Raw genomic sequence first — 26568 nt, 5'->3', positions numbered from 1 at the left:
ATTTTAAATTTCTTTGCGCGGTCCATTGTGCAATTAACCCTTGTATGTGCTGTCCTTAAGGTGATATCACATAAATGTGATATGTAAAATAATGTTTTTTATTATTGTTATAGAGAAGCATGATCAGATTTTCCCCGGTTCAGAAAAAAGATCTAAAGTATACTAGTTTGTCACTAGTATACTTTTAATACAGTCTTTGCTGTGCTCTTGAGGATCCTTGTGATATTTCGAGCTCTGGTTGAATGATAAGTGTCACAGTTTAAATAATTTTGGTAGTTAGAAATTATGAAAGGCTCTGTTAAAAGCAAGGGACTTTTTATGCCCGTTGAAGTAAAACAAAATGCCTGACAAAGTATGGCTTGGACTTAATTTTTATTAAGTTTTTAATTAAATGCTTTTATTTACTCATAATTTGACAATTTTAGGAAGACTAAGGAAGGACTAAGGAAGTTGTCATCTGTTGTTGAAGCTCTGTGAGCTCTGTGACTTTGAGACCACTTGTTATCCCAAGTTGTTTGAATCGCCACAATTCACATAGAGAAAAAAGAGCTGACTGACAAGATTTAAGATGTGGCTGTCAATGTTGGATTAATAAAAACACGTTGCCCGACGTTAGTTGCATTGCTTGAAAAATAATTTTATTTTGAGAGACTGGATAAGTTATTTAAGTGTTTTTTTTTTAACTTCCTGAAAAACAAATAATAATTTAACTTTATGTGCAAACGTTTTATGATATGTCGCTGTTGTGAATGTCTGTGGAGTGTATCTTATTTGCCTGTCTGTCCTGGCTGTGCTTTCTTGCTCGCTCACTCGCTCGCTCGCCCTCCCCCCCTCTCTCTCTCAATTCAATTCAAGGTGCTTTATTAGCATGACAGATGGGTACAATCAGTGTTTTAAAGGTGATATATAAAATCAAGGCTTTACCTTGCTTTACCTCCGCAAGTCTGAGTTCTTGTGTCTGTCCTATCCGAACCTGAAAGTATTACAATATGTATCTTTATAGCAGGTGGTGTACAGCTTTTTAGTATAGCTATGGAAATTAGGTCTATTTGGGAATGTGGAGTTACATGTTCTGGCTGTTTATGAATTACCGTTGTTGAGTATAGAGTGTTGAGGTATTGATTTTGTGTAATGCTTTATGTTGAAAATTGAGCTGGATTTTATTTATGATAAAGAGGATAAACTGGGATGGGAGGAGGGTTTGGTTTTGCATAAGGGGTGGGATCATGATAATTGGAGGAATTTGAGAGAGTTTTTGGTTTGTATTACAAATAATTCGTACAAGATATTGAGATTTGTTGTTGTTTTGTTGAGATTTAAGTCTGCAAGTCTGAGTTCTTGTGTCCGTCCTATCCGAGCCCGAAAGTATTACAATATGTTTCTTTATAGCAGGTGGTGTACAGCTTTTTAGTATAGATTACACTTTTCTAAAATGTATTTAAAAAATTAAAACGATTACAATCTAATCTTTCCACGTTTGATCCTAAGATCCCAAGAAAAATAAATCTAAACGGGGAGAAAGCTATGCTGAAAGTTTATTAAGATACTTAGAAGACAAATATATCAATTTATTTTGCATTTGTCTGATTGTGAATAAAAAAAACACATATGTTTAAACCCGCGTTTGCGATTTAAATCAAAACGTGATTTAAATCAATATAAATGTTTATATTGTAACACATAGGTGACTATTCATTGTTATTAAAATGACTTAAATTCTATCATATTGTGATATTTAAAAATATAAAAGTCAATTAATTGTCCATAATATTGCTATTCTATTTTTTCAAAGAAATGTCGCAGTACACGAATATAATCATATCGTTATTAATTTTTCTGGATACGCGATTCCATATTGTATTAGCAGAAAAGCTTAAAACTACCACTTTTTTACACGCTATTTCACATGTTAGTTAAAGACTTCGATGCTTAAAATGTTTAGGGAGAAATGGAATACCGGTTTGTATTTTTTCTTGAAAGTACCGATTCCTGGAATCTGACTGGCTGACACCCTTCTGAAGTGGTTCCATAATATCTGGTATACATAAAAGAAAGTGTTGATAAAAAAGCCTGGATTCTCATGTATCTGATACAAGTATCTTTTAATACAGTCTTTGCTGTGCTTTTGAGGATCCTTGTGATATTTTGAGCTCTGGTTGAATGATAAGTGTCGCAGTTTAAATAATTTTCGTCGTTAGAAATTATGAAACGCTCTGTTAAAAGCAAGGGAGTTTTTATGTCCGTTGCAGTAAAAGAAAATACGTGACATAGTGGGGCTTGGACAGATTCCAAGTGTTTGTCCAAATGTGCTAAAGAAATTATACTTTGAGTTTACAGCTTGTCCAAAGTCATTCATTATTAATACTATTAGTAATATCTTCGGCAAAGGCTTTGATGCAAAAATATTTCTGATAAAGGTAGGTTGTGTACTTTTGTCCAACTGAGCAATCTTGCTTTCATAAAATATACCAACTTTTTAATGACTGATGATTAACATGCTGTAATCCACAGTTTAAATTTAAAGCTCAAATGCTGTACATGAGAGGTTATGCTTTATTGGCTCCTCCTGGCGGTTTTACAAGGTGATGGCGGACACTTTCCGGCATAACGTCAAATGACGCGATTAACCCTGTGATACTGCGTGATACTGCGACACGCCAACCGGGGAAAACCGCGAAATACCCCACCCATTTTGAATGGCTGCATATTTAGTTTGCCATCATTGACACTACCATGAATTCAGCATTGTATTAGAAGATTCTAGAAAATGTCAGGCCACCTGCAACCTGAAGCTGAACTCAAAGTGAGACTTACAGCAAGACAATGATCATAAACACACGAATAGATCTACAAAAGAATGGCTGCAGAAGAAGATACTCTGTGTTTTACAGTGGCCTAGTTAGTTAAAATTGACACCAAAACCCCATCGAAATGTTGTAGCAGGACCTAAAGTAAACTCTCCATGCAAGTCAGCCCTCAAATAAACAGAGTTGATAGAGCTCTGTAAATAGGAATAGGCAAAAATGTATCTAGACAAATGTGAGGTGGGAGACTGATCAATGGTTACAGGAAGTGTTTAGTTGCAGTCATTGTTGCTCAAGAGGATGCCACCCCTTGAATCTAAAGGTTCACATACTTTGTCATACATGGATACTGAATGTTGCTTCATTCAGGATAAACAAATGTTGTAATTGAGTATTGTGCTCTGTGTATTTTGTTATTCAGGTTACCTTTATCTATTATTATGACTTAAATCAAAACCCAGAACATATTAGTTTTCAAATATGTGATAAATGTGAAAATACTGAGGGGTTCACTGACTTTTGCCTTAAACTGTATATGTTTAATTAGCAAATCCTGTTATTTTCTAACTGTTTTTGCATGCAAATAAAATAGCATAAACAGTATGTAGAGATCCAGTATATATTTTTTAAGAACAATACAAATGGAATTCTTAGATAGGGGGAAATGTATTCCATGTATGAGGTTAATAAATGGGAATCTATAGCATTTTGTTTGAATAGTATTCAATGCAGAGTTCCAGAAGTAATAAAGCTTTCAGTTATTGTAATGATAGTACAGTATTAGATTCCGCGATCAGCTAAAATATCATGATGACATTGCTATCAGCGAGAATGTGGGCTATGCTTTGTGCCAAAACACTCATAAAACACCCTTGCCATGAACTGCATGCAGGAACTGATAACCAGTGCTCTAATGAAGCTAATTTGTTTAGTTATGGGGCTTAGTTACAATCCAGAAGTGTGAAAATGTGACAACCAATCATCAATCTTCAAAATGAAATCCTGTGAGTAAGCATAATATATCCACAAAAGTAATAAAGTTGCAGGCTCCTGCCCAAATGTAACACCCTTAATTGTTGCTAACATCAAGATTACATTTAGTAATAAAGTTCTGTCTGCTTAGAAATGACAGAATATGGATCTCAAGTAAATATGGAAACAGTCGCTGGTGTTTTTTTTTTCCTTTGGTGCTTTATCAGCTTGTGACATACTTTATTTTTCATCAGAGATACTGTGCTGTAAATAAGGCTTGATTGACAATTGTGCCCAAATCAAAAAATCTTGTTAGGGTCAGGTTTCTCATTGTATGGGGATGTTTTTTTGGATGTTTGTGGCTCTCCTATCCTTTTAACAGAACCCTTCATGAAATAAAAATACCAGTGGCAAAGAATGTGATGTGTCATGAACAATTAACACTTTATCATTGTGCAGGATGACAAATATATTCTGTATGTATGTATTCTATATATATATATTCTATATGTTAACAATATCAGAACTTTTGGGGATTGAGGTTATTTGTTTCACAAGCATTCATTTTATGCAGTATTAATGTGGTATTATCATTAAAAACATTAAGTGCGTTTTATATAATCAAAAGTAACTTGTAAAAAGTTGTGGATTGCATGTTATTACTTTTTTTCCGCGAACATGTTGCATTGTTATACAACTTTCAAAGCATTCCATTTTGGCATACTATGAACCAACAATAATTAAAATAATTATTTTTTAAAAGACTGACATATTAAAATACATATTGATATTAATAAAATCATGTCATATTTGTGAAAGAAAATATATATGCTTTTTTCTGTTTTTCATGGTTCTTTTCCTCTTTTTTATTAGATGCTCCCACGTTTCTATCTAATTACACCATCTACTTCTCTTGGGAAGGAAACCCCATCAATATCAGTTGTGATGTCATAGCAAATCCTCTGGCCTCCATACTTTGGAAGAGGAACAAGATGACAATATCAGGGGAGGGCACAGGCCACACCAGAGTATACAATACTGATGGGAGATCTCTGCTAGAGGTCAGTAACAGATTTCTGAAATGTTCAAACATAAAATTTTATTCTTAATCTTTATAGTGCATTGCAAACATGCATTATATGAATGAGCCTGGCTATGCTAAACATTAAAGAAAATACTATTCAATAATGTAGTTCAGTTGCAAAAACAATACTTAAGCAGTTCATACATTAAAAAGTGTCATTATTCTGAAAACGTCTTATGACTTAGTGATTTAAACTTTTTAATATAAAAACATTTATAGTTCATCTATATCTACAATCTCAGTAAGCCACATATCCTAGTGAGGATTAGACTCTAGCCTTCCATAACCAAAAAGTACAGAATATAATTAAAAGATGGAATGAAAATAGAAACTTCATAATATCCTATCAAACCTAGCCAAGTATATTTTGTGGGAGGTGGAAGGAAATCAGAAAACCTGACAAAATAGGGGAAATATGCAAACTCCACCTAAGATGATCTTGAAATTAAACCTAGGGCCCTGACGTTTTGAAGCACAATGCTGATTTATAACATTTGTATTTGGAAACATGGGTAATATTGCCATGATGCCAGTGAGTGATGCACTGTTCTTCCAATAGTGCTAACTCTCCTATCAGGTGGTTTAGAACTTGAAATTTGTCCAAAGTGAATGACTCTTACAGGTAGGCATATTAGAGGTAATTGTTTATATTATATTAAATTGTATATTGATATATAATTGAAGATATCCCTGTTCTGTTTATGCAGGTACATGATTCTTTGCCAGAGAGACAAGTCTTAATGGGTAATTGCAAATTGGGTATATATTTAGATTTAAAACAGACTCATTGTTTATAAAGATTACTGTGTTCAATCTAATGTATTTCAAGTAAATCCAGGCCCAACATTATTTCAATCATGTAAATTAAGACATAAATCATTCTGGAAATCTAAAAATATACATGTGCAATTTTGATTGTACACACATGTAAGTTTAGATCTTAGGTCCCTATCTGTTATTCTGGAAAAAAAAATCTTGATGTTTTTGTGTTTTTTTAGGTAACTCCAGTGTCTGAACGAGATTTTGGTCGATATAACTGCACAGCCAGCAATAAGATAGGAATGAGATTCCAGGAGTTCATCCTGGCACAGGCTGGTGAGTATTTATATTTGTGAGCTTATAAATATAAACATATTTAGAAAAATAAATGATATGGGTTAATTTTGAATGTTGATTAAATGTTTTTGTGTTAATTTTGATGAATTGATCAATTATGACTATGATACACCCAAATAACTTTTACAGTTACATAAACACTAAATCACCTTATCAGGGAGATAATGGATTGAGCAAAGGTGATGAAAGGAACTAACTTGTTGATAATTAAGTGACTAATAAAAATTAAGAAAGACAAACACAGAAAGGAATCAATATATCACTCTCTTTTAAGAGAATGTCTTTGTGCTTGGACTCAGTCAATGCACTGTTCACCTGCCACCTGGAATGTTCCTAAGTAGTAACTTCTATTTGGCAATATATCAGTGATTGGCTATGACACCACTACAAGATCAACATATCATCATGCTCCATGAACATGATTATTCTCATACTGTCATGCTGACTGCATCAGAAACTTGGATAACTACAACATTTCATCTGTGAGGAAGCAGCGACACCATCATGGTTCTCAGTCCTATTGACCATACATGGGCCCAGTGCACACCAATGTTCACTGATGCAATAGACACAATGGTGTAAACAGATCCTTAGGTCGACTCACAGGCAGTGGAGTCAAGAACCTCACTTATTTCCTTTAATGAGGGCTCATCATAATGTAAAAAATACAGATGAAGCCACTCAGAATATATGGCAGAACTCACTGCCATGTTAAACATGTTGCATTACATCACGGTGTGATTTGGCTGTGTGATTTACAGGCCTAAGATGATCAATACATATGCAGTACACTATACAATACACTGTGTTGTTAGGTGTTAGCAAAAAGATTGCTTCATTTAATCTGTTCCGCTACTATACTTCTTCAGATCCACTTAATATGGAATATAATATGGAATTATGTAACTAAAGGGAAATCTTGATAGATGAAAATAAAAATAAGTGAAGTATAAAAACTTCTCTGTACATCAATTATTATATTAATTTACGAGTAGAAATATAATAAACATACTGTTTATAGCTAGCAGTGGTATCTAAAAAAAGGCATGCAACAATTTTCCATCTTTATAAACATTTTAATCTTAACTTGTCACTTACTGTGGTTATTAAAAAAATGTCTGACGTTTTTTTTCATGTTTAAATACACATTAAATAATCTTTATTTGTCTGAATGATAATTTAAGTAAAAAAGTAATTCAAAAATGTATTTTAGAATTTGATCATAAAACAATATTAATTATATACATACTGTAGTGGCTTTAAAACCTTACAGAATTATACTATATTTAAGAGCAAATAAGCACAAACAGGTCAGTAAAAAACAACAGATAATTGTCCAACAAAAAAAAATGTCCGGGAACCAAAGCTGCACAAGGATCGGGCACCAGCAAGATGACGATGGTTTACAGAAAGCTCTCATTGTGTGACTGTTTTAATGTTTATTTGTATGTTAATGCTCTTCTTTTGTGTTGGATGCTTAATGGCTGTCATTACTTACAGATGCAGCCATTCAAAATGGGTGAGGTATTTCGCGGCATACCCCGGTGGGCGTGTCACAGTATCACGCGGTATCACGCATTTCACGTGTGTCACGTGACTAACTATCCGGCGTCGCCTTGTAAAACCGCCAGGGGGAGCTTAACCTCTCATGTACAGCATTTGAGCCTTTAATTTTGAACTGTGTATTACAGCATGTTAATCATCAGTCATTAAAATGTTGGTATATTTTATGAAAGCAAGATTGCTCAGTTGGACAAAAGTACACAACCTACCTTTATCAGAAATATTTATGCATCAAAGCCTTTACTGAAGATATTACTAATAGTATTAATAATGGATGACTTTGGACAAGCTGTATACTCAAAGTATAATTTCTTTAGCACATTTGTACAAGCACTTGGAATCTGTCCAAGCCATACTTTGTCAGGCATTTTGTTTTACTTCAACGGGGCATAAAAACTTCCTTGCTTTTAACAGGGCGTTTCATAATTTCTAGCTACGAAAATGATTTAAAATGCGACACCTATCATTCAACTAGAGCTTAAAATATCACAAGGAAAAATACACACCGGTATTCCATTTCTCCCTAAACATTGTAAGCTTCGAAGTCTTTAACTAACGTGATACCGGAGTCAACAAGCATACTTTTAGAATTTGATTAAAAGGGAATATAATATGGAATCGCGTATCTAAAGAATTTAATAACGGTATGATTATAGCCGTGTACTGCGGCAGGGCTGTGTAGGGCTGTTCCGCCTGCCTGATCATGCGAGCTCTCTTGTAGCCTACTGGTCTAGGTGCGTGACTACCAACTGGCAGGTTGTGTGTTGAATCCAGCTGGTGCTGGACTTTTCTTTTAACAAACATTTCTTCGAAAAAATAGGTAAGCGATATTATGGACAATCAATTGACTTTTATATTTCAAAATATCGAACATTAATTGCGTTATTTTGAACATATCTTCCCTTCTGACAGCGGTTCCTGCTTCTATTGTGTGTGTGTGTGCAACAGTAAATTTTTATAGAGAAATGGAGGCTGGACAGTATGCGTTACAATATAAACATTTATATTGATTTAAATCGTGTTCTGATTTAAATCGCAAACGCGTGTTTAATTATGTGTTTTTTAATCATTATCAGGCTAATGCATTTCTACATTTTCTGTATGAACCAGCTTAGAGGTTCATACAGAAAGACAGCTTGTGTTTAAATTGAGTGTAAGGTAATTTATGCTTCTAAAGTCATGGTCAGTATTGTTGTACTGTGCTGTACTGTGTCACATTATTTTATAGCGTTTTTATTGCGTTATTAAATCCGGTGGCGCTGTGTTAGTTTCCTGACTCACATTATTTAAACTGCGACACTGATCATTCATCTCTAAATAAACTTTATTTTATATAGCGTTTTAAGCGAATAGGTAATTAGATTGCTCATAAACCTAATCACTTTTTCTACATAAACACAGCGTGATTGCTCTCTGAAAATGCTTTTCCTTTATTTTTAAAGTAGGCTCAGATTTCAACTTTAGATCGTATTATTATAAACTTTCTTGGAAAAATGTATTTTATGTAAACCATGTTTGCTATTAATTCATTTAGGGCAAAAATACGTTCATTGTCTTCAAATCGAGTCGAGTTGACATTGGAAGCCTGCCACACCCGGACCGTTAAACCAACGCATTAGCACGTCAAAGCCCATTGAGCCAGTATTGGCTTTAGTATCCCCCCCTTCTCCCCTCAATTCAATTCAATTCAAGGTGTTTTATTTGCATGACAGATGGGTACAAGCAGTGTTGGGTACTGTATGTATATTGTAACGCTTACGGCAGACAGGCACTGTGTAGGAGCCGACGCACCAGAGCAGCGCCTGCAATTTTTATATTTATAACTTAGTTTTTAAAATTAGTCAAGCAATACGAAGCATCTCCTTTTACTTAGTGCCTGAGCATACTGCAACGCGTGTGAAGCCCATAAACGATATTAATTTTGGAACTTAAACATACAGTATATGGCTCCCTAAACATTTTAAGCATCGAAGTCTTTAACTAACGCGATACCGGAGTCAACAAGCATACTTTTAGAATTTGATTAAAAGGGAATATAATATGGAATCGCGTATCTCCAGAATTTAAAGACCAGACAATCGCAAACTCGTTTTCAATAAAATTATTTTATTCATTCAGCAGTTTGTGAGAGGGACATCCAGCAGGGAGAGACACACACACCGGTTTTCATTGACAACCTTGTTTTTTTTTCAATTCCTCTTGTCTAACAGGAATGTTTTGTTTGTGGACAGACTGTTAGACAAGAGGAAAAGACCGCCTCCTCCTACGAAGCATTTCGTTGATCCGATCACGAATTCTTTTCCAGTCGTACGCAGCAAGGGTTGAGAATCTCCGATTCACCATCGTACTAATGGTTTCCCGGAGATTGCAAGGCAAGGCACTTTTGCCTCTGGACCCATCGAAATTTACAGACGTGGTCCACCCCCAGTAAATTTCAAAAGTCACAAGATTTCGAAACACGAGTGCGGCGTAGCGGTCGGCTCTTGCTTTCCCGTCTATGCCGATGCACTGCAAGTACAACCCCCCCTCCATCTCCTGGGTGATGGGTAGTAGTTGGACATCTGGGAGAATTATTCGTCCCACTGGCATCTGTGAATTCCGCTGTGCTTCCTGGGGGGAGATAGCCAGCGGGGACAGCATCAACAGATTCCTGCGCGGTGGTGAACTGAGAGGCCGGGATGGAGTGTCCTGAGGCGGTGTGTGCTCTGCGGGGGGCAGAGCTTCCGCCAGGCATTGCAGCCTGCGCGGCGGGGAGAGGCACTTTTCGGGAGACAGCTGCTCAACTGTTTGACTGCTGGAACTCTAGCCTCCCAATCCTCCCCAGTAATGCATCGTAATGCTCCCGCTGCTGCCGAAATGTCTCCATACAGGTGCTGCTTCTACAGGTTGGCACCCTGGCCAGTGGCCAAGAGCAGAGACCCATGGCCTGTGGCAAAATAACATAATTCATGTAAGAAATAAAGTCACACAGTAGTATTCATCAGTCGCGGAACAGAAGTCAAAATAAACTTTTCTTTTTTTCCGTCTTACCGCTTTCTTTTTTACTGTCCTGGTGGTAGATCGTTTCGCCCGTGCGGTGTTTTCTTGAAGAACAGGCTACGAAGAAATAATTATAATTGAATTTAAAATTCAAAACGGCAATAATACCTTGTAATATGCGCTGTAATCGCGTATTTCAGATGAAGTCTGCTGTATTTGCTTACCCTTCGCTCTTTGGAAGCTGGGGCGGCAGAAGCACCCCGTCTCTTCCCGTAAAACGCCTTGATCTCCATACTGTACTATGGTCGCTGTAGTGCAGGTTCGCAGTTTTTTTTTTGTGATGGGAGCTCACCCAATCCCTTGGTGTCTTTTATGCGTCACACATACTGTATTTCAGCGCCATATATTTCATGGATATTGTGGAATATAATGGATGGATATCTTAGTTATCTTTCTAGTTCACAGGTTTGCATGCATAATTTAATTTTGAAAGCCACTGAGACATCAGGTACTACTGTTGTATTTATGAAAAAGAAACAAAACAAAAAACATACTAACAACTGTGCCATCCTACTCCTTAGTTAATAAATTTTATTATTCATAAACAGTTAACATTGTTAGCAAAATATTTTGAATTATATTTAACCCTATTTTTTCTTTAGTTTTGTATTTAACTTATTATATGATAGTCAGACTTAATGTATATTTGAACAATGAAAATATATTTTTACAAGATTTTACATTAAGCACTTAAAATTAATATGGTTAATAATAGTAAACTGTAACATGCTGTAACAAGATCGGTTAAACTGCGAAGAAAATGCTTTCAGAGAAAATGTTTCAACCAAACCTGTTCCCACACACCCCGTCCCCACTACCATTAGAATATACACAAACATTTTAGCGTTTCATTCTGAGCACAAGACCCTCACACCTGAAGAGTGCTGGCTGTGATGAATTAAACCGGTTTTACAGGTTTCAATCACAGACCATGTGACATGGGACTCAGTAAACTACAGTAACACCGTATTTGATAACGCTTTAAAAACGCTATAAAATAATGTGACTTGGCACAGAACAAGTTTACAGCACAGTACAAAGATAAATGCTGACCATGACTTTAGAAGCATAAATTGCCTTACACTCAATTTAAACACAAGCTGTCTTTAGCCCTCTAAGCTGGTTCATACAGAAATGTAGAGATCTAGGCTCAGAACACACAGCTTCATTAGCGAATACATATGCAGGACAACTAGAGAAGACGTTTTACAGAGGGTGGATTTTTAGAAACATCCCATCAGACATCCCATCATATTCACAACGTGAAATCTAGAAAATAATATTACGTAACCAAAATCCGCAATATGGAAACAGAACCTGTGTAATTGTTGACAGATGATGTACTCGTAACATTTTTTCAAGACGAACTACAACATTTAAAAAATGACTTGTATGTACTTGATATCTCTAATCAATACACGGGTCCCAGCACAAAACGAAAGTAAAACGCATACCGTTTCGCGCTTCTTATTAGTTGCTCAAAAGTAATTTGAGCGTATGAAATGCATAATATAAACCTAGAAACATATACGTGAGCAGTACTTAAGCACTGTAGTATCGGTGTTAAGACATACCTCTCAAATACTGTAAATCAAGTTAAAAATATCTCAAGACCGATTCTGGTCGTAATGAAACCATGCAAGGGAGTTTTTATGTCCGTTGCAGTTCTTTTGCAACATGAATATAATTATATCGTTATTAATTTCTTGAGATACGCGATTCCATATTATATTCCCTTTTAATCAAATTCTAAAAGTATGCTTGTTGACTCCGGTATCACGTTAGTTAAAGACTTCGAAGCTTACAATGTTTAGGGAGAAATGGAATACTGGTGTGTATTTTTTTCTTTAAAGTACCGAGACCAGCCATATACTGTATGTTTATGTTAAGATTTCCCTTCAGTGGTAAAATTAGATATGAATATTCAATACTTAAACGGGCACAGTTAAGACATTAAATATACATATACATATTGTATACAGTACAGTTTGCATACGGTAATATGTTTATGTTACGCGATTAAAAAATAAATAAATAAAACTGGAAGGTCCAGCACCACCATTATGTTTATATGGTTGTTTTTGTTGGTTGGTTGTTATTATGGTTATTAATAATTCGATCTATAGTTGAAATCTGAGCCTAAATAAAAAGAAAAAGCAAGTGATTAGGTTTATGAGCAATCTAATTACTTATTCGTTTAAAACGCTATATAAAATAAAGTTTATTATTAATTTGCTGGACAGAGCGGTGAACATTATTATGCATAAGACAAAGATAACGATCCTGATCAGTTTAGAAATCTGTGTACGCTGTAAGGTTTTTACTTCTTAAACTTTTAAAATACACGTTTTGAATAGAAAGCAATCCTCTTCCTGGTAGTGTGTATAGCACACCAGCACGTCTTTTTTCTCCAATCAGAGGGGTGTCAGATAGTGTCAGCCAATCACCATTCTGCGTTGGGTAGCAACGGGTGACTGTTCTCAGGCGGAAGATGTAAACAGCTTAATGTTCGTGTTAAATAATTTTTTTTTTAATTCAATTAAACGGGCACAGTTAAGACATTAAATATACATATGCATACTGTATACAGTACAGTTTGCATACGGTAATATGTTTATGTTACGCGATTAAAAAATAAATAAATAAAAATGAAAAGTCCAGCACCAGCTGGATTCGAACACACAACCTGCCAGTTGGTAGTCACGCACCTAGACCAGTAGGCTACAAGACAGCTCGCATGATCAGGTAGGCGAAACAGCCCTACACAGCCCTGCCGCAGTACACGGATATAATCATACCGTTATTAAATTCTTTAGATACACGATTCCATATTATATACAGCCCTACACAGCCCTGCCGCAGAACACGGATATAATCATACCGTTATTAATTTCTTGAGATACGCGATTCCATATTATATTCCCTTTTAATCAAATTCTAAAAGTATGCTTGTTGACTCCGGTATCACATTAGTTAAAGACTTCGAAGCTTACAATGTTTAGGGAGAAATGGAATACTGGTGTGTATTTTTTTCTTTAAAGTACCAAGACCAGCTATATACTGTATGTTTACGTTCCAAAATTAATATCGAGTGCCCCTGTCGGTCAACCAATCACGCACCGCGGTATCGCGTGTCATTATACCTGCGGTATCTGTACCGCGGAGTCTGTACCGCGCACTTTGAATGGCTGCATCTGTATGGCAGACAAACATTTTTAAACCTGAGGACAGACTCCTTAGGGTCATCAAACAACTTTTTTTACTTACCGAACCCAAGCTGCCGGACTGGATAGAGATGCGGCGAACAACAACAATAGGTGGGCAGACGCCGGGGGAGACGAGGCGGCATACTAGCATGTCTACTGAGGCGTCCACACAGGACACCGCTGCCGTCTATATTGTTAGCTAATGTTCAGTCACTGGACAATAAGATAGATGAGCTACACTGTCGGATCAACACGGAAAGGGACCTGAGGGAATGCTGTGTGTATGCCTTCACTGAAACCTGGCCGAATGCATGCATCCAGAACACCACCATCCAACCAAAGGGGTTCACCGTTTACCGCCAAGCAACCGACAAACACAAAGGAGGAGGCATTTGCTTCCTGGTCAACAGCAAATGGTGCACCAACATAGAGGTAATCTCTTAATCCTGCTCATCCTCTAGAACACCTGACCATAAAATGTCGACCTTTTTATTTACCGAGGGAGTTTTCTGCCACCATTATTAAGGACGTTTACTTTCAACCTCAAGCCCGCATGGAAGCAGCACACAGCGAAAGTATCCGCCATCACCTTGTAAAACCGCCAGGAGGAGCCAATAAAGCTTAACCTCTCATGTACAGCATTTGAGCTTTTAAATTTAAACTGTGTATTACAGCATGTTAATCATTATACATTAAAAAGTTGGTATATTTTATGAAAGCAAGATTGCTCAGTTGGACAAAAGTACACAACCTACCACCTTTATCATAAATATTTTAATTATGCAGAAATATTTTATGCATCAAAGTCTTTTATCAAGATATTCCTAATAGTATTAATAATGAATGACCTTGGACAAGCCGTAAACACAAAGTATTAACCTGGTCCACATTCTTTGTTATCGTCTTGAAATGAAAAGACTTTATTTTTTCATTGACAAAAAGTAACACCACAGCATTTAGTTGATCCGATCACGTATTTGTTTCCAATCATACAAAGTAAGTCATGAGAATTTTCGATTCACCATGCCTTTCACATGCTCATAAACTATATTAATTTAGGAACATAAACATGTTATGTAAACTGTACTGTATATTACTGGTCTTGGTAGTTTAAAGAAAAAATACACACCAGTATTCCATTTCTCCCTAAACATTTTAAGCATCAAAGTCTTACATGTAGTTATTTCGGAAACGTTTTTACATGCTCCTTCTGACAATATTACTGTACGTTTATATACTTTGTGACAATTGATTGTTTTAACCTTTTCTGCGAATATGCTCATTATCAGATTAAACAAAAGCATACTTTTAGAATTGGATTAATAGGGAATATAATATGGATTTGCGTATCTAAATAAATTAATAACAGTGTAACTATATTCATGAACTGTTGCACAAACAGTAGTATAAGACTTTCCATTGACTTGCTTCAAACCAAATGTATTTTAAAGATCAGGACCCATATATCACCACAGGAAGCAGAACAGCGCAGCCTCCAATTACCCAGATTGTAAGCACGGGAATAAAGCTTTGTTTGATTTCTGAAACCGTTTCTTTATGTCCTGTTTTCATTCAGGTAAGGGTCAACTATATACACAATAATGCTGACAGCAAGAAATTTCCTATACTTTACTCAGCAGCATCTTAAAAACAGCACCCAATTTGTTCGAACAGATTTTTTTTTACACAGAAGACTGACAGAGCTTCACGTTGTGAATCTGTTTTTCTAAGAAAACATGTCAGCGGGGGAAGGTTGACTTGCCCTTATTCTACTTTGAAAATACCTGTGAAACTGGTTTGTTTACAAACAACGTAGACACAGAGAGAGAGAGAGAGAGAGAGAGAGAGAGAGAGAGAGAGAGAGAGAGAGAGAGATGCGATAACCGCGCAGCGCCTGGCGAATGCACAACATTAATATAGGGTTTTCAGGCTCATGTAGATTTGCGCCCTACACCCTGCGGTACTGCTGTGTACGAACATGTTGTGATATTTAGAAATATAAAAAATGTCAATATAATGCCAATAATATTTGCTATTTTAGTTTTTCAAAGAAATGTTTATTTGTTAAAAGAAAACTGACGGCGATAGCTGGGTTTGAACACTCAACCTCACGGTTATAAGTCAGTCACGTAAGCTATCACACCACAGACACAGTGATGTTACAAAGATATGTCAATGGAAAGTCTTATACTACTGTTTTTGCAACAGTACATGAATATAGTTACACCATTATTAATTTATTTACTTAAATCCATATTTTATTCCCTATTAATCCAATTCTAAAAGTATGCTTTTGTTTAATCCGATAACGAGCATATTCGCAGAAAAGGTTAAAACGATCAATTTTCACAAAGTTATAAACGTACAGTAATATGGTCAGAAGGAGCACGTAAAAACGTTTCTGAAATAACCACATGTAAGACTTTGATGCTTAAAATGTTTAGGGAGAAATGGAATACTGGTGTGTATTTTTTCTTTAAACTACCAAGACCAGCAATATACAGTTTACATAATATGTTTATGTTCCTAAATTGATATCGTTTATGACCTTCAGATGCGTTATGCTCCTCTTCTTTTTATGCTCAGCTACTAAAATTTCCCTTTAGTTGTAAAATTCCATATAAATATTTAATACTAAGCGGATTAAAACGTGCACAGTAAAGAGATTAAATGATTAAATCTTTTCACTACCGACCAATGCACCATGAGTGCCCCTGTAGGTCATTTTGGCCAGCCAATCATGTACCACGGTACGGCGCAGTGGCGGACTCGTAGTTGGCCACAGTACGGGTTTGTACCGTGAACTTTGAATGGCTGCATCTGTACATTCAGCATGTCACTGTACCAACAAGAAAAGGCAATATTTTGGACCACTGCTACACAACAATAAAAGGAGCATACAAAGCGCTTCCCAAACCAAGTTTCGGCAAATCGGACCACATCACTCTCCTGTTGCTCCGGACTGCAAACAGAGGCTGAAGACCTCTCCTATTGGGAACTGTTGGTCTGAAGAGGCGGAAAGCAGGTTAATAGACTGCTTTGATTGTACAGACTGAGATGCATTCAGAGCTCCCAACACAGATTTAAATGAGTATACAGACACAGTCACCAGCTATATTAAATACTGTGCCGACAGTTGTGTACCAGAAAAGAAAATGTGGACATTTCACAATCAGAAACCGTGGTTCAACATGACATCATAGAGTCCCTGGACCCCTTGCAGTCCATCTACCAGAACAACAGAACAGTGGATGATGCTGTCTCCCTAGCTCTACAAACAGCCTTGGAACACCTGGACTCTAAGAACTCATATGTGAGAATGCTGTTTGTGGACTACAGTTCAGCATTCAATTCAATCATATCCAGTCAACTGGTGACAAAGCTCATGGGACTAGGACTGTGCAACTGTCTGCAACTGGCTGCTGGACTTCCTAATTGAGAGACCACAGGTGGTGCAGATAGGTAATAAAACATCAACACCACTCACCCTGAGCACTGGCACCCCTCAAGGCTGTACTCCCTATTCACTCATGACTGCACAGCAGGACACAGCAACAACTGCATCATTACATTTGCAGAGGACACCACTATAATAGGCCTGATCAGCAATGATGACAAGTCCACTTACAGGGAAGAAGTCGTACAGCTGCTGAGGTGGTGTCATAGCAATAACTAATAGGTGGCTTTAAGAGACACAGGCTGCATGCTCACAGCCCACAGCCCACTAAGTATTGATGGAATGAAAGTGGAAACATTGTCACCATTTTTGGGGAATTCACATTTCTAATGATCTAACCTGGACTGTGAACAAGGACATTATCTTGAAGAAGGTTCTCTCTATTCGCCTCTATTTCCTGAGGTGCCTCAAGCATTGGGGAATACCAGTAACTGTTTTGGTGAACTTCTACCGCTGCACCATCGAGAGCATCCACACCAATGGGATCACCATGTGGTACGGCAACACCTCTTCTTGAGAGAGAAAGGCACAGCAGAGAACGGTGAATGTGGCCCAGAAGATCATCCGCTGTGGTCTCACAGTGATTAAACTGCTACCATGGTAGAATTCTTGCCATCACAGAGGACAGTCACCACCCCAGGCATGAGCTCTTCATCCCAATACCCTCAGGCAAGAGATAAAAGAGCATACGGCCACTTACCACCAAATTCTTCAATAGCTTTTACCCACAAGCAAGGAGATTGGCTAACACATTTGGTCATGCCCCTCGGACCACAACTACACCATCTACCTCACTGTAATTTTATTTATCACAGTCATTGTTTACATGTCTGCATTGTTTACATTCAGATTGTCTACTTGTTTACTTGTACATTGTCTACTGTTTGTTTGTATATTGTCTTGATGCTCTGTCTGAACTTTTTGTTATACACTTTCTTTTAACAATCTAGATTTCTGTAAAAATTCAGTTGTACCAGTAGATGTACCGGTTACATATGGCAATAAAGTTCAAGTTCAAGTTCAAACACTGTTTTCTACAGCACAAACAGAGCACATTGTTAATGCTAAGTAAAATAAAATCCTTAAACTAAACATTTCCTATCAGTGTTTATCATTTTCTGCATTGGTTTGGAATAATTCAAGCCCATTCTTTTTTACAAAACTGCTTTAACTTTGTGATGTTTGAGGGCTATAAATTAGGGTCCTGCACGGGACTATACTCACACCAATGAATGATTGTGGGCTAATCCCAGATAAATGAACTAATTCAGTATAATAAATGAAACAAAAAAAATGTTTTGATTTATATGGGTAATTATATATTTGTCTAATAACAATGACTAATCTATTCCCAACACAGGGCCGCATTGACATTGTTATCCAAAATTGTTCCAAAATGTTGTAAGTGACAACTTCCCCCAAAAATAACTCCCTACAGTATTTCTCAGCAGTGGGTCACTCTGATTTGTGTTTTGAAGACTTTGATACAGAAAATGATTATGGAGAAGGTGGAATACTGTTGTGCACATTTGTATTTTTTTATTTTTAACTACCACTAGCAGCTATCTATTTACTGTATATTACAATTTTAGTCATTATTTATTATACATAAATTGAGATCAGAGACATTATTATACTTCAGTTATTTCTATTTTATTTACCAAAATGTATGTATAGTTACATATTTCTATATTAATATTCCATATTAAGTGTATTCAATGAATTACAGAAGTATTCAATGACAGCACCATAATATTAACCCATGAAGTCCCCCATCCCCACTACATACAGCACAATGACACCCACCATACTTTGTTCCTGACATAAATTTGTTCACGACATCTTCTTTTTCAGGGTGTGATGCCACTATGTGATATTGCTCTATCATTATTATGAATGTTGTATTATAATTATGATGCCACTCTTTGTCTTTTAAATTGAATATATTATCGACCTGATTGTTTTATTTTAAATGTAAAGTAACTTAAGAAAAATATTTTAATGTGGTAGCAAATGCTTCAAAAGTGTATATGCTTCATCATCTCATAAATATCAAGCTTTTTACAAAAGAGAATGAAATTGTCACAATTTGTTATAGTTTTGAATTTTAATTAATTCATATCATTTCTTCTATGTTCTATTAGGAGAAAAAACAATCCTAATTGCTTATCCTAAACCAATTCATGGCTGCTTTTGTTCATACCTGTGCATTATCTTGCAAGTGCACTCATCTCTGTGCCACTGCACCCTTTGTCATGATTGGATAGTTAAAGCCTCCAAATTGCTTTCTCAGTCTGCCCAGGATTTGGGTGGTGGGGCTGAAGTTATTCTCCCGGAGTTTTTTCCGAATTCTTGTACTAAGAAACCTGGTATCCATCTCATTTAGATGCAATCCATCATGTTTGTATGTAAAGGTTTCCAGTGGCCAGGAAAACTTAAGTCTTCACAGCAGCCATATGAGTACAGATTTACAGATTAGGTTTTACAGTTGTTCAGGGCTGGTAGGATTCATCTAAAAACAAATTACTTGGTCTTAACTATGACTTAACTTTCAGGTTTTTGTAAGCTGTTTAAGTATTTATGGAGGTAAATTGTACATTTTATTCCAATGCATTTGTGATAAGAACTGCGTTATTGCTAACCCTGTTTAGCAGCCTGTTGACTCTATGGATAATATGAGTCCCCTTAGCTCCAGGGAGATAGCTGCTGCAAATCTCAATTGCAATATTCCAGGCAATGGAGTCTGCTGCAACTATCACTCGTTTTTTAGCATTCTTAGTAAAGACAAGAATTTATTACATAGGATTTGTAATTTACAAATGAGGCATCCTGGCCTCATGCTCCCATTTCTGACTCCAGTTTTTAGAGAGAGGCAAATTTATACGATTGGTGAAATGATTTTCTATTACTACCTGGGACCAGTTTCTCTCAGTCCATTTATCCATGTTGTTTCTCTGACAATCCCGGATCCACAGGAGCTTGTTGAGTTTCTTTTTCAGTGCATTAACCTTTTCATTAAGGATCTGGATTTTGTGGCAGTTACCACAGATGAAGTGTGTCTGTTGGAGTTCTTCTAGGATGCTCTATATACTGTTTTGTATAATGTGGACAATACTTTTTTAAACACCATTTTAAAACATTATAGAGCATTACATGTAACAATATGGATAAAGAGAGGTGCAGTTTGGGTGTATTTTCATACCTATTTAATTACCATCAATCTTCTTGCCTTCAGTTAACACTTTTTTAGCTCCTTCTGCAACACTTGCAAATTAGTCGTCTGTCATCAATCAGTCAAACAAAATGTAAATTAACAAGGTTTAGTCCATGCTGAAAGGAAAAGAAACACAATATTCCTGCTGTTTGCCTGTTCCTTTGCAGCCTACACATGCTGACACAGCTACCTACTTGAAAAAGTAAATTATGTTTAAGGTAAATAAAAATTACTGTCTATACTAGCGAATTAAAACAAATTTTTACTTAAGTCAAAAATAAACTTCACTTGCCTTGATTCTTTCATCTCTAGTTTCTCTTATTGTTAGCCATGCCGTTTTTCTGCTTAAATGTTGCTATCCTTCCTGCTACAAATCCAACATTTCAACATTTTAGCAAAACAATACAAGTCCTCTTTTTTATTATGTAACAACAATTTTTGTCCAAGAAGCAATAGTGTCAGTAATCTTGTCCATGCCTTTGTAACAGAAAAGGCCCCACACCACCGAGTGAACTCATTGCGGGCCTGTCTGTACATAATGTTTTTCACATCCACAACACATTACATATTTCCTTTTCTTTTTCAGTCACACTATCACTACTAACAGCCTTCAACAATCCATTTACTATTTTTCTTTTTTTATATATACACAACCATTCACATTCTCACAGTCTGGTGGGCACTCATTATGTCGCTCTGACCACACATACTTCTCTTTGGTCATCACTCAAAATCGAAATTTGCAAATTACAGCTTCCTTCATCTGGGCTGAGGGACTCCCATTTTATCTACCTGCTATATGGCCTGACAAGATAGAAGGGATAACCCTTCTAAATTCAAACAGCTTTATTTGCATTATTGGTAAATTACAGTGTGCCAAAACAATCAATACAACATTCTTCCCCTCTATCCCTCCCAGGGTGGATTAAAGTGATCAGAGGCCCCCAGCGTCCCCAGGGTCCCAATTACCAGAAAAAAACGAGAGAAAATTATGTAATAATTCAGTGATGTGTTCAGAGTAAGAGCCTGCTACCGCCAATTCAAATGGAATATGACCCTGCACACACAGGGAGCACGCACACATAGTACTAAAGCCTGTAATGTAGGTATAGCAATCCAACCAATAAATCAAATTCACAGCCAATCTACGAGCTGGCTTGTCGTCATGATCAGGGTTGATGTGGTCTGCGCCCAGGCTAGAGCTAGCTGCAGCTAACCTATCAACTGCAGTTGTTGTAGCACTGGCTGCAAAGTTAGCCGTAAGCTCAGGGTCGGGGTCTGGCTCAGGCTGACTGGATGATGATCCATCAGACTAGAAGTAACCAGTCAACCACGCTGCTTTTTTAACTGCTGTGCTTTTCGTTTTTGCACCCCACTATAATATTCTAATGAATATGGCTGACATACAGGTTGTATGAGCTGGTTGCGGTGAGGTGACGGCACTGCCCTCTACTCCCCTGCGCATAACAGGGATGTTGGCTACCCGGGCTAGTGAAGGTCTTCTTTAGCTCAGCCGGAAATGTTTTGGCCCCAGCCAGCCACCACCATTCATTCACAAACTATTTTCTCACACACTGTCACTTTAAATCATTTGTATTTTTTTCATTAACTTGGACATGGCAAGACAGGATAGGAGACCTAATGCAGTCTGAAAGCTCCTTTCCATCGGAAAACCTCAGGAACATTCTGGCTGTCGGAAACTCCTTGGCTGTCTTAAATCAGCTATCACTGGTCTCATTTTCTCATGTCCCCAGTGGATGGTGTGGACTCCATTACTTCCACTACTTGGAAATATAAAAAAACAAAACTTTAAGATATATACAAAATAGGAAAAGATTAACATAATAGCAAATGAGCGACCATAACTGGAAACAAGAAAAGGAATCATGAGAACTAGTAGTATGTTAGAAGGCAGAAACAGATATTATGAAACGGATAAGAAAAATAAACAGAGCAATACAAACAGCCAGGTTGAGGAGCCTAGTATGTTGATCATTAATGCACGCAGATAAAGCAGCACGCAGAACACTTTGGGAAGTCAACTTTGAGCAAACGTGATGACATGCATGGGTTTAAATAATTTAAAAAGGACCTGATGAAGACTGAAGAAGAAACTTGCAGAAAACTAGAGTCTAATGTTGGTGGTGCAGTTACTGATATAATCCAAAATTAAGGGTTAAGGAAACAAAAAAATGTCACATGCATTAGTAACCCACAAAAATAATTTCAATGGGTCTAGGTACAAGGAATAGAAATATGAGTAATTCTCTCCATTGTGTTTCCTTAACCTTCCAAACAGAGAGCCCAAAAGAAATGGATAAGTACAAGAATTTAAGGCTGGTAGAGACCTCTTTAGTTCCATCCATTTTTCAACCAAAAGACTGTAACTTGTGTACTTGTAAAACGATATGAGTTGACTTTAGCATTTTTGTCTTGTAAGCTGGTATTGAGAAATTGAATTCCCGGTCAAGGAGACATATGAAATTACTCATACTGGCGCCCACATTCAGGCTGCTCTGACTAAAGATTTGGTTTCATAACTGCTCTACTTTGGTTTCCATAACAGAGTGGAACATCTCCTTGTTATACTGGGATTAACCAGAGATACAGATCCAGCCATTCAAAACTAGAGAGGTACGCTGTGTTAAAATGCAGTGGATGTAGCACAACATACCGTGTCATACCGTAACACACTGCATGTTTTTTTAAATAGGATAATACTATCCAAAAGTACCTTGTAAAACTGCCAGGTGGAGCTAATAAAGCTTAACGTCTCATGTACAGCATTTGAGCTGTCGCCAGTAAAAGCCAGGTTTTGAATCCCGGTCACTGCTGAGGGACAATCTTTTTCCAATTAAGAATTTAAGTTGTATTCTCTTTGGACTTTTAATAACTTTAAACTGTGTATTACAGCATGTTAAACATTAAAAAGTTGGTATATTTTATAAAAGCAAAATTGTTCAGTTGGAGAAAAGTACACAACCTTCCACCTTCATTATAAAAAATTTAATTATGCATAAATATTGTATGCATCAAAGTCTTTTACTTGGTAAATTACATGGGTTCTGCTTTAAACGTGCTTTTTCTAACATTATTAAGCTTATATTCTGTACTTCATAAAAAGTTTTATCCTTTTCTAAGAATACGTTGTAAGAACACCACTTGCTGTTAATGTAAAAAGATACGTGTTGTAGTGATTTAACATCACTTGATAGTTATGTTAATATGGAATTGCAAAACTAAGCAGCTAAAGTATCACAGGTGGACGTTTTGGAAACATTTTGACAGTCATTTCTTTAAAAAAAAACTTCTATTGTCTTTGTAGTGGTAATGAGCACTGTAATGTAGCGAGCTGCACCCAGGCGGTTCAAAGAGCATTATTTTTGGTTTGTTTCTCATAAAGCCAAATGTATAAAAATAGTCCACTATTATAGCTTATTGTGAACATGATGTGTGTCTTTTAGGCTTGCACCCCAAAAATCTATATTTTGTCTTAATCCAAATGTCAGCAGCCAGTAATCAGCCAACAATTTAACTTGAAATTTTTTTTTTAAAAAGTTTAAACTGTACTATATGGTACATTGCCTGGAATTGAACCTGGTCTGTTAGCGTCATTCAACAGGGAACCAGTTGGATGAATTATTATACATGATGGTTTTGTTTTTAAAGATTTCTTAAATTAAACGAGGGAGGGGGGAAAGATTATTTTTTACAATTTACTGTAATTGGAAAACATCTTATCCACATGATGGGGAAACGCTTTTTTATTTTTTTTAAATAAAATAAAAGATAAGATACAATGATGTGTTCCTGCCTAACTTAAAAATTGCATTACTCTAAAAAAATGGCTTAGATAGTTAAAAACCACTTTTTATGCACAACAAACGGGTGATTTTTCTTTCTCGTGATCAGCTTAGAATCATAAATTCAACAGTAGCACCAGATGTCTCTGAGGCTTTCAAAATTTAATTATGCATGGAAATCTTTGAACTAGAAAGATGACTAAGATATCCATCCATTTGTAATGGTGGTGCAGTGATTAGCTTTGCTATCTTGCCGTGCTGAGGCCCAAGGTTCAATTCCTGAGGTAATGCATGTGTGGAGTTTGCATGTTCTCTCTGGGTTTTCTCCAGGTAATCTAATTCTTCTTGCAGTCCAAAACAAACTGGTAGGTCAATTGGCATATGTGAATACTGAACCTGGTTTAAGTGTGTGTTTGTGTCTGTCTGTCTGCCTTGTGATAGGCAGTGATGGTCTGCCTATGTCCAGGGTGTATTTTGCCTTGCATCCATTTCTTGCTGGGATAGACTCCAGCTACTTTGTAAAGGATAAAGAGATTAGAAAATGGATGAAATTAAAGGCACTGTGTAACTACTCTATACACAGTGATAGTAACCAACTATGAGATGGTAGGATCTCACTGCAGATAAATTATTTTATAGTGCTGGTTTAAGTCAGCCATTTCTCTGTATTTGATCAATCTAACTACCTATTTTCTGTGCTTTCCCTATCCTGCTTGATTAATAATAGTATTATTATTCTGATTTGATTTAAAATCTCCTTCTTGAAATGGCTCATTCATAAATACCCATTCTCACTGTTAACATCTTGCACCAATTGTGTAACAAAATATACACTGAGCTCAACCTGACAGCTGCTGAGTCGTTAGTTCATCTTGATAACAGCATTGAATAAAAAAATGTAGATTTCTATATTAATATCTTTATTTATTAGTTCCATTAGTGACAAAAGCTTAATTACTTTCTTGGAAAAATGTATTTTATGTATTGCAAATGTAGCGGTGAGGCTTATTAATAAGGCAGAATTAAGTGTTTCTGAGCTTTCCCAAATTAGGCCTCATTTCTCTGTTCATCTCTGTGGTGCAGCCACAGAGAAAGAATTCATGCAAGCTGATTTAAGATGTTTTCTTGTGATAAGAAACCAGCTCCCAAAGGGGGATGCACTTAGCTAAGCCTGGCTATCATGATCAATGGTCATCCATTGGCGCCTATCTGTCTAGGGAGTGCGAGTTGGACATCTGGATTGCATTCCTAAGTGTCAGGAGTAAGTGACTCATATCTCACCTTGATCAACCAATCAGGGACTGGTAGGGCCGAGTAACCCACGTGGGACTCTGATGCCCATGGAACTTTCAGCCAATAAATGAGCTGAAGTTCCTCCAGGTAAAAACAGGCAACACAGAGATTCAACAAGATTCAGAAGGGATTCTGGAGAGGATTCTGTGGACTGTTCTAAAGGGAATTCAAAGGAGAATTCCAGGGCAGGACGGCCCAGGAGCAGAAGGCTCCCAAGGGCAGGACATCCTCGCAGCGCGCCTCCTGACCATCCTGAGACTCAGCCCGGACAACCACGGAACGGCCAGTGTGTCCGAGTGCCAGAACTTTCCTTTGTTCTAAGAGTCTAGAGTGGAGGTTGCCAGAGAGTAACCAGCAGCAGGCCTCGTGAACAGGTCGGAACTGTGGACAGCTGAATCACTATTCAGAACTAGCTCTTCATTAGGAACGAACCGGTCCTCTTCCTGACTTGCTGGGACCCACAGTCATCTTTTCTCCTGTGCACAAACTTTGCTAGTTAAAGCCAACACTAACTAGCCGGTCAGTGAGCATCAGCAGCGCACCGTCGCAAGCCGCACAGCACAGCCTGGCACCGAGCCAGAGAGCGCGGATTGGACAGCAACAGCCTGCAACTGTTTCTTTGTGCCCGCAGGAGATCTGAATCCCCAAAGATTGGATGAGTATTCAACTTCAATGCATTACAGCTCAAGAATTCAATTGTTATCCCAACCAGTTGATATCAATTTAATTCCTAAGAGTTATGTACTTGTTTCGAGTATCTAACGTAGAAGTTATAACCAAGTTCATTTATGAAACGGTCTTAATGAATGATATACTGAACGTATGTCCTCTTGATATATGTAACACTTCGTAACTGATTGAATATATATCTTTTGTATTCTGATAACCCTCTCGATAAGATCTGTTAGTTTAAGGCATATTCTATGTATTAATAAATGTATCCTCGTGTATTAGTACCTGTGTGTGTGCGTTGTTTGAGTTATGTCGCATGGTTGGACTCTAAAGCCATCAAAAGAA

The 26568-nt window shown here is 36.9% G+C and overlaps 1 protein-coding gene across 7 annotated transcripts in view; it reads left to right on the top strand.

Annotated features, from left to right (window-relative positions):
* Positions 1-26568, top strand: part of LOC148676410 (neural cell adhesion molecule 2-like) — a 923711-nt gene that overhangs the window by 734403 nt on the left and 162740 nt on the right. For all 7 annotated transcript variants that reach the window (XM_088607785.1, XM_088607777.1, XM_088607759.1 and 4 more), the window contains 2 exons: positions 4650-4837; positions 5859-5955. In XM_088607785.1, coding sequence (XP_088463911.1) covers positions 4650-4837; positions 5859-5955 — 285 coding nt within the window. The remainder of the gene's footprint in view (positions 1-4649; positions 4838-5858; positions 5956-26568) is intronic.

This window comes from Lepisosteus platostomus, chromosome 2 (assembly GCF_059453375.1).
Source record: "Lepisosteus platostomus isolate fLepPlt1 chromosome 2, fLepPlt1.hap1, whole genome shotgun sequence".
In the NCBI taxonomy this organism is placed as follows: Eukaryota; Metazoa; Chordata; class Actinopteri; order Semionotiformes; family Lepisosteidae; genus Lepisosteus; species Lepisosteus platostomus.
This window is presented reverse-complemented; position numbering and strand designations above follow the sequence as displayed.